The sequence below is a fragment of the Dendrobates tinctorius genome, unplaced genomic scaffold (genome assembly GCF_039654945.1).
Source record: "Dendrobates tinctorius isolate UK_male_01 unplaced genomic scaffold, ASM3965494v1 ptg000192l, whole genome shotgun sequence".
Lineage (NCBI taxonomy): Eukaryota > Metazoa > Chordata > Amphibia > Anura > Dendrobatidae > Dendrobates > Dendrobates tinctorius.
The window spans coordinates 5,984,383-5,994,372 of record NW_027361859.1 but is presented as its reverse complement, the minus strand read 5'-3'; the positions used below and the strand labels follow the sequence as shown (position 1 = coordinate 5,994,372).

Here is a 9,990-nt window from a genome sequence, read left to right as displayed (position 1 = left end):
TATTATGATCTCTAGCCCAACCTTGGGCCTTGCCTTTGACCATCCATTTGCCTAGCCCCTTTGTCTAGATCCACTGCCTTCTTGGAAGTTTGAGCCCAGATTGTGACCTGACTGTACCTTTGTCTCATCCATCTGATAATGATGAACTCTTCAGGTTTCTGACGCTGGACCTCTTGACTTCCCAGCCTCGTGGCTTGTCCCAGATTAGTGACTTAGTGTCAGAGTATCTATATTGACACATAATGTCTAAATGTGGCCAGACCTTTCTAATGATCTTTTTACTCTTAGACCTGTGACGGGGACAAGGGGGCATCCACAACGTCTGGAGGAAAGAAGGTTTAAGCATACTCACAGACGCGGATTCTTTACTGTAAGAGCAGTGAGACTATGGAACTCTCTGCCATATGATGTTGTAATGAGTGATTCCCTACTAAAATTTAAGAAGGGACTGGATGCCTTTCTTGAAAGGTATAATATTACAGGGTATATACACTAGTTTCCTTAATATTACGTTGATCCAGGGAGCTAGTCTGATTGCCGTATGTGGAGTCGGGAAGGAATTTTTTTCCCCAATGTGAAGCTTACTGTTTGCCACATGGGTTTTTTTTTTGCTTTCCTCTGGATCAACATGTTAGGGCAAGTTAGGATAGGATATGGGTTGAACTGGATGGACTTAAAGTCTCCCTTCAACCTCAATAACTATGTTACTATGTTAGATACAATGGGCTGTCTTGTATTCTAGACATTTACACATCACAAGGCTCTTCTGTTCTCCTGATGGTTTACAAGTGTCCTATTCAAACCTCACCCATTTTCATTACTATTTCTGAAAATTCAGAGCTTAGTGTAAACCCATTATGTTCTTCCTCACCTATAAACAGTGCAGCAAACTGACCAAATTCTACTTTATCATATACAGACTAATGCTAAAATGCAGTCATTCCACTCCACTGCTAAATATCCAAACTATATAATAAATGGTGTGACAAAGTCCTGGAGGCGAGATGTATCTTGGAGGTTGTTAACTTCAGTGTTATGAATCTAGGAAAACGCTCCAGCACACTAATTGCTGAGCGGGGTTAATTAGCCACGTTTAGAGCTAGGTTGAGTGAACAGCTGTAGAGTTGGTGGGAAGCTGTTCACCATATCTCGACCCCACGGTGGAGTCCAGAGGATAAATACACAGTCTTCTGGCTCATTCAGTGTTGGGTGTGCCTGGAAGTACAAGCTCCAGAGCTGTGTTTTCATGATAAGAAAAGCTGAACCTTTTGTTTGTTCCTGGGCAGATGGACCCCTGCAGCAACACTGACTGTGCCATACATTATTTTTGTTTTCCTGTTAGGCCAGAAATGCCATGTTTGTTTTGCTAATGCTGAACTGGTTCATGCAGTACCTTTAACAAACCAGTGGAAGATTTAAAGAGACAGTGTTCCTGTGTCTACCGAGTGAACCGATTTACCACAATAGCATAAACCACAACCAGTCTGTTGTAATAACTTCCTTTATGATTATATTTAAACCTTTTACATTATCCTCAGAACATATTCAGTCAGTATTCTAATTTAGGGAATCAACACATCATAATGAGTAAAGGACACAGACTTTGTTTGAGGAAGAGGGTGACCCCCCGAAACATTTACGCAGGAGCAGACCTCAGATTTTCAGACAGCGTCTCTGCTTCGACATGCCTGCTGTTGCCTGGAGCAGTTTGACTAGTTGCACAGAACTATAGGCTGATACTTATATCCTGGTAGATAGCATTAGCACTTTAGGCGTATCGGGAAAAGCCAAAGTTTCACCAACATGAGGTGCTGCAAGAGGACAATCATATTTGATAGTCCACTTCTAACGAAATTTGGCTCTTCCTGGTGCAGTATCAATAAGGTGCAAATTTTAAAACTAAAAGGTGGCAAAAACATCACTGGCTGGTCAGACAAGGTACTATTTTGGGTTGACCTGAAATGAGAGTAATGATATGTTCACAAATCTGTGCTCATCTTCTTCACTACTACGGTTGTACGCAAATCTTGTATACAGTGGCCTCAAAATGCTACACTAGAGAAGATTCTCTTCTAACATATTTCTCTCTTCAGTGGAAACCCATGGATTGACCCAGAAAGAACATATGTCAGTGTAATTGTAAAATTAACTGCAATAGGCTGGGATCACACATGGGAGAAACTCGGACGAGTCTCTCATGTTAATACCCGGCACTGCCGCCGGCACTTGGATCGGAGCGTGCGGCCACATAGCAATGCATGCAGCCGCACGCTCCACTCCTGAGTGCTGGCGACAGTGCCAGGTATTAACATGCGAGACTCATCCGAGTTTCTCGCATATGTGATCCCGGCATAAACTGCAACATTGACCAATATGGGAGCAGAGTGAGCAACACCTGTCGGACAAGACGTGGATCAGAAAAACCTGAACAGCAGGGTATGCAGGACGGCAGGCAGAGAAGCAGAGCAGGAAACACCAGAAGACAGAGAGTCAGAAGTGTGGATATACAAAGGAATTGTAGATGTATAGTCAATATAGAACTTGCAGCAAACAAATGGTTAACTGTAGAGTTTTATGTATCAACAGACATAGGCAATCAGCAAACAAAAAGTTAATCACAGGCAGAATTGATGATCAGGCAAACTGAACACTTGCAGAAAGTTTACACACTATGCAGCAGTACTGTAGTGTGAACAGCAGAGAAGTTTCTGTCATTGTTATCCTTACAAAAGACAAACTGATAACTGCAGGTCTGATCCAGGAAGAAAATGCAGATAGTTGAAAAAAGAAAATAAAAAGGATACGCACTCAGCTACTAGTGGGTGTGCTGGCAGAGATGGACAAATCCAAGTAAACAAATTGAGGGTAGTCAGCTGCACTCAAGAGATTTTTGTCTTTTATTGTACAAAAGGTAGTCGTACACTACAGAGTTCAAAATAGTAGATAATCTTTAGAGATATATATAAAGTTTACGCTTTGACCCAGCCTGGGTCTTTTTCAAACAGCTCTAGATTCGGTAGTATAGAGAAAGTAGAGATGTTGCCTGGTGCGATTATGAAGAAAGGTATGGAATCCAAAGTATGATCTCCAAGAGGAGGGCGTATGTCCAGGGGACTAGAAAAGCGTAGAGTGCGCTTTGCCACCACATTTCCTTCACAATTCTCTGCAAAACATTTTCCACATTCTTAACATGAAAATGACTTCTCTCCTGTGTGAGTTCTCAGATGCACAACTAGAGTTGATTTATAGGCATAACATTTTCCACATTCTGGACATGAAAATGGCTTTTCACCTGTGTGACTTCTCTCATGTCTAACAAGTCTTGATTTAATGCTGTAACATTTCCCACATTCTGAACATGAAAATGGCTTTTCCCCTGTGTGAGTTCTAAGATGTATAACAAGTTTTGATTTATTGCTACAACATTTCTCACATTCTGGACATGAAAATTGCTTCTCCTTTATGTGGATATTCTGATGTTTAATAAGTCTTGATTTAACGCCATAACATTTTCCACATTCTTTACATGAAAATGGCTTCTCCCCTGTGTGAATTCTCTCATGTATAATAAGTTCTCCTTTGTAGGTAAAACATTTCCCACATTCTGAACATGAAAATGGCTTTTCCCCTGTGTGAGTTTTCTTATGTTTAAAAAGATCTCCTTTGTAAGTAAAACATTTCCCACAAACTGGGCATGGAAATGGCCTCTCCCCTGTGTGAATTCTCTGATGTGCATCAAGATTTTGCTTGTTTCTAAAACATTTCCCACATTCTGAACATGAAAATGGCCTCTCCTCTGTGTGAATTATCTTATGTTTAACAAGAGTTGCTTTGAAAGTAAAACATTTCCCACATTCTGAACATGAAAATGGCTTCTCCCCTGTATGAGATTTCTCATGTCTAACAAGATCTTTTCTGTAGGTGAAACACTTTCCACATTCAGAACACGAAAATGCCTTCACACCTGTGTGAATTCTCTGATGTGCAACAAGAGTTGATTTGTGCTTAAAACCTTTCCTACATTCTAAACATGAAAATGGCTTCTCCCCAGTATGAGAAACTTGATGTTCTTTGTTCCTCCTGATGTTTTCATTTTGATTAACAGTTTGTAATGTGTGAGAGGATAAGACATGCTCAAACGTATCAGATGATGGATATTGGCTGTGAGGGTCTGTAGGTATATATGGGAAAATGACATGATCTTCATATGAATCTGCTGTGATATCAGGATTATCTGCCTTAAAATCTGAAAATATCCGAAGTCCCTCTGAACTCCTGTCATCATCTGTCGAGAAAACAAAAACAAAATTATTGTAGTAAAATTCATTAACCCCTTCACCCCCAAGGGTGGTATGCACGTTCATGACCGAGCCAATTTTTTCAATTCTGACCACTGTCCCTTTATGAGGTTATAACTCTGGAACGCTTCAACGGATCTAGGCGATTCTGAGATTGTTTTCTCGTGACATATTGTACTTCACTTTAGTGGTAAAAATTTTTCGCTATAACTTGCGTTTATTTATGAAAAAAACAGAAATATGGCGAAAATTTTGAAAATTTTGCAATTTTCAAACTTTGAATTTGTATGCCCTTAAAACAGAGAAATATGTGACACAAAGTAGTTACTAAATAACATTTCCCACATGTCTACTTTACATCAGCACAATTTGGGAAACAACTTTTTTTTGTTAGGAAGTTATAAGGGTTAAAATTTGACCAGCGATTTCTAATTTTTACAGCAAAACTTACAAAACCATTTTTTTTTAGGGACCACCTCACATTTGAAGTCACTTTGAGGGGTCTATATGGCAGAAAATACCCAAAAGTGACACCATTCTAAAAACTGCACCCCTGAAGCTACTCAAAACCACATTCAAGAAGATTATTAACCCTTCAGGTGCTTCACAGGAGCAGAAGCAACGTGGAAGGTAAAAATGAACATTTAACTTTTTAGTCACAAAAATAATATTTTAGCAACAATTTTTTTATTTTCCCAAGGGTAACAGGAGAAATTGGACCCCAAAAGTTGTCAAATTTGTCCTGAGTACGCTGATACCCAATATGTGGGGGGGAACCACTGTTTGGGCACATGGCAGGGCTCAGAAGGGAAGGAGCCCCGTTTTTTCAACCTAAAATTGGCTGGAATTGAGATCGGACGCCATGTCGCGTTTGACGAGCGTCTGATGTGCCTAAACAGTGGAAACCCCCCACAAGTGACCCCATTTTGGAAACTAGACCCCCTAAGGAACTTATCTAGATGTGTGGTGACCACTTTGAACCCCCAAGGGCTTCACAGAAGTTTATAACGCCCGGGCGTGAATATAAAAAATCATATTTTTTCCACAAACATGATCATTTAGTCCCCAATATTTTGTTTTCCCAAGGGTAACAGGAGAAATTGGACTCCAAAGGTTGTTGTCAAATTTGTCCTGAGTACGCTGATACCCAATATGTGGGGGGGAACCACTGTTTGGGCACATGGCAGGGCTCAGAAGGGAAGGAGCCCCGTTTGACTTTTTCAACCTAAAATTGGCTGGAATTGAGATCGGACGCCATGTTGCATTTGACGAGTGTCTGATGTGCCTAAACAGTGGAAACCCCCCACAAGTGACCCCATTTTGGAAACTAGACCCCCTAAGGAACTTATCTAGATGTGTGGTGACCACTTTGAACCCCCAAGGGCTTCACTAAAGATTATAATGCCCAGACGTGAAAATATAAAATCCTGTTTTATTCCCACATAAATGATCATTTAGTCCCCAATTTTTAATTTTCCCAAGAGTAACAGGAGAAATTGGACCCCAAAAGTTGTTGTCCAATTTGTCCTGAGTACCCTGATACCCCACATGTGGGAGAAAACTACTAATCGATCGCTCCAGCCAACTCCTGCAGGCCCTGCTGGGCCTGCATCAGGCTCCAGCCTAGGATCGGTGCTAATATAGCACCGATCCTGACCGGTACTGGCAGGGCACAGCAGCGATATAGCGCCGCTGTGCACTGCGATTGGCGCGATCGATCAGATCGGCGATCGCACCAATCCGGGTGCTTTTTGCCGGTGCCTGGCGTTGCCAGGCACCAGCTCTAAGATCGAGTACATCAGTACTCGATCCCAGCCTAGGACATCATTGTTTCAGCCAAACAATGAGAAACGCTGTGATTGGCTGTTCAGAATTGAACAGCCAATCACAGCGCTCTGGATGCCGGGGGGGCGGGATCGCAGCCCGGGATGCCGACGCCATCTTTTGTAAGGTGAGATGGCGTCGGAATTTTAATGCGATCACCGCGACTTTAGTCGCGGTATCGCATTAAAGGGCCCGACGTACTATCCCGTCCACGGTCATACGGGCCCGGGTACCGTGGACGGGATAGTACGTCGGCTGTCAGGAAGGGGTTAATCAAATGACCAAGGCAGTGTAGGCACCAGGAGACATCAATCTGCAGACTAAAAGCTTATGATGTTAGTTGAATAAGTTACATTCATATTCTTCTTTCAAAGTTTCATGCATTCTGGCAAAAAAATGTACAAGGGAGAAGCAGTATGGTCATGTAACAAAAAGCCATGGTTTTGAAGCTTTGAGTGGCACATGCGATATGGATTGTGTTTTAGATTGGTGTAGATTTTTACTATATAGCTTAAATTATCGTACATTTGTTGTGCCACGTGTGGCCAAGTCCACTTCCTCTAAGCTCAGGTTTTATAAAAATGTTGAGAGCGTTGGAGAAAGTTTAAAAAGTTGTGCCAAAACTTGTGATTTCTGTACACCAGAAAACTGAAGTTATTGCATTAATAAATCTAACACATTGGCTTTTTTATAACAAAGGTGGGAGCACTGAGAGATTTACCAAGAATCTCTGGTTCAGTCTCTAGTTCTTGGGTCAATCACCTAGCTTCATTTATGTATCAAAATTCCATACGGGGGGCGTGGCCTGGCCGAGGATGTGAGCAGATGCAGGGAGAGCGCGCTCCGGGACCTGTAAATTATCCTGAGCTATTATCCTGAGCTCCGCTGGGCCGTAACGGAGTTAATTTACAGTCACATTTCCTCCGGAGTTTATCCTTCTCGCATCAGTACTCACAGAAAGCGTTCTCATGGCGGGGGGAGCAAACCAAAAGCCAAAAGTGCCAGCGGCGGGAAAACAAGGAGAGCTCCAAGATGGCATTGCGGCGTCCACTCCAGGTACCCAGACAGGAAGGGCGGCGGCCATTCATGCAGCGGAGAAGCTGGCAGAGTATGCCAGGGGATCAGAGAGGAGCTTCCAAGCCTCATATAAACAGCTGCAGGAGATATCCGACTCCACACAGATTAACTCCCAAGATGCCATAAGGAAGAAGGGGGAGTAGAGCTAGCTCCCATCCACCGCATTCTTGTACACAGGATAGTACTGTAATCCCAGCCACAACCCAACAGAGTACAGAGCCTACACTGAAGGACATCCTAACTGCTGTAAATCATTATGGCACAGTCATGTCATCCCTTAGTACTCAAATGGGTCAAATTAAAGAGGAAATCTCTGGCATGAGGCAGGGCCTCCAGAAAGTTAATCATCACATGTCAGCCTCAGAAGGGAGGATTAGTGACCTTGAAGATAAATTGCCACAGATATCGCAAGTTTCCCGCAGACATGAGCAGCAACTGTCAGCTCTGTTTAACAAGACAGATGACCTGGAAAACAGGCTAAGAAGAAATAATGTAAGAGTCATCGGGATGCCAGAGAAAACAGAAGGAACTAATCCGACTGAATTCTTTGAGAAATGGATATACCAAATTTTTGGTCCTGAGGTCCTATCCCCACTTTGTACTGTGGAACAAGCCCATAGGGTTCCTACCAGACCCCTCCCGCCAAGGGCTCCCCCACGGCAAGTTTTAATGAAATTACTCCACTACAAAGACGGAGATGCCATCCTGAGGGCGGCCAGAAATAAAGAAACTATAATGGTGGATGACCACAGAATATCATTTTCCGGATTACTCAGTTGAAATATCAAAAAGGAGAGCCCAATTTAAGGATCATCTAGGATCATCAGTTTGGCCATTGGCATTATAACATAACCACTATGGCCCAGTGGACTGTCCACTTTGTTATCCATTATTCGGTCCCGGTGGATCTCTTTAAATTCATATTGCTTCATTTCCTGTTTTCAGAGCTATAGGCTCGGCTGCATTCTGTGGCTTCAGGATGGATTGGTGCGCTCACTTTGACTTTTCTGTCATGTTGTGGTTGCAGTTTGTAGGGTGGGTAGGGGTGGGAAGGGATATGGTGGTTGTTCTAACTAGGTTTTTCGTTTATTACTTTCATGTGCTGCTGATAGTGCTGCTCTCAGATGATAAGAACAGGTTGGACCCACCTGACAGTTATTATTGCTTACACCATTTATCTGTCTCGCTGTAATGACGGGCAAAATCAACTTCTTTCTTTCATGGAACGTTCGTGGTCTGGGGGATGCTACTAAAAGGGGGACAATTATGGATTATATTAGACCCCATTTTCCGGCAACTGTATGCCTACAGGAGACTCATCTAGAAAAAGATAAAATATCATTCATGAACCGTGCATGGATGAGCTATGGGTATCATTAAACATATACGGGGTATTATAGAGGAGTCAGTATTTTGGTCCACAGGTCTATTCCTTTTGAATTGATTGAATCTACAGTAGACCAAGAGGGTAGATATGTATGTATTCATTGTAAAGTTTTCAATAAGGAATTGTTATTGATAATAGTATATATTCCTCCCCCTTTCAACAATACTTTCATGAATATAATAGCCGGTATTATTGGTAAAACTCCTGGGGTCCCAGTGATGTGCATGGGGGATTTCAATAATATCATTCACCCATACCTGGATAAGCACAATGCGGATGCAAGCTTAGAACATCACCCTATTTCTAAATTTGGGGGGATGGTGGCGGAACTCTCATTGTTAGACCTGTGGAGAGTTAAATATCCTAAATCTAAGCAGTTCTCGTGCTATTCCAAAACGCATAATACTTTATCTAGAAGAGACCTGGACCTGGGTTCGGAAGAAATATTGCACACGATGGACAAAATTGTATACTTACTCATAGTACTATCTGATCACTCTACCATACTAACTAGTCTTAACCTCCTATCGGGTTTAGGTCCCGCTCGTAATTTACGGTCGTTCAACCCATTCTGGTTACAGATTGTAGACATAGAGCCGATCTCGCTTGCCCTCAAACACTATTTTCAAGAGAATAGTAACATAGTAAGGCCAAAAAAAGACATTAGTCCATCCAGTTCAGCCTATAAAATTCTGTCAGAATAAATCCCCAGATCTAAGCCCTTCTAAACAACATAACAATAAGATACAATATTGTTACGCTCCAGGAAGACATCCAGGCCTCTCTTGAACCCTTCGACTGAGTTCGTCATCACCACCTCCTCCAGATTCTCACTGCCCTAACTGTAAAGAATCCTCTTCTATGTTGGTGGAAAAACCTTTGCTCCTCCAGACGCTGAGAATGCCCCCTTGTGACGGTCACCTTCCTTGGTATAAACAGATCCTCGGAGAGATATTTGTATTGTCCCCTTATATACTTATACATGGTTATTAGGTCGCCCCTCAGTCGTCTTTTTTCTAGACTAAATAATCCTAATTTTGCTAATCTCTCTGGGTATTGTAGTTCCCCCATGCCCTTTATTAATTTTGTTGCCCTCCTTTGTACCTGCTCTAGTTCCATTATATCCTTCCTGAGCACTGTGTCCAAAGCTGTTCCTGAGCACGGTGTCCAAAACTGTACACAGTACTCCATGTGCGGTCTAACCAGAGATTTGTACAGAGGCAGTATAATGCTCTCATCATGTGTATCCAGACCTCTTTTAATGCACCCCATGATCCTGTTTGCCTTGGCAGCCGCTGCCTGGCACTGGCTGCTCCAGGTAAGTTTATCATTAACTAGGATCCCCAAGTCCTTCTCCATGTCAGATTTACCCAATGGTTTCTCGCTCACTGTATAATGGTGATA

The 9,990-nt window shown here is 42.4% G+C and overlaps 1 protein-coding gene across 1 annotated transcript in view; it reads right to left on the bottom strand.

Moving 5' to 3' along the window:
• Positions 1-2,879: 2,879 nt before the first annotated feature.
• LOC141055810 (uncharacterized) overlaps positions 2,880-9,990 on the bottom strand; it is a 62,030-nt gene continuing 54,919 nt past the window's right edge. Inside the window, exon 7 of the mRNA XM_073552523.1 lies at positions 2,880-4,285. Within this exon, the coding sequence (XP_073408624.1) occupies positions 3,186-4,285 (1,100 nt within the window). The 3' untranslated portion in view covers positions 2,880-3,185. The remainder of the gene's footprint in view (positions 4,286-9,990) is intronic.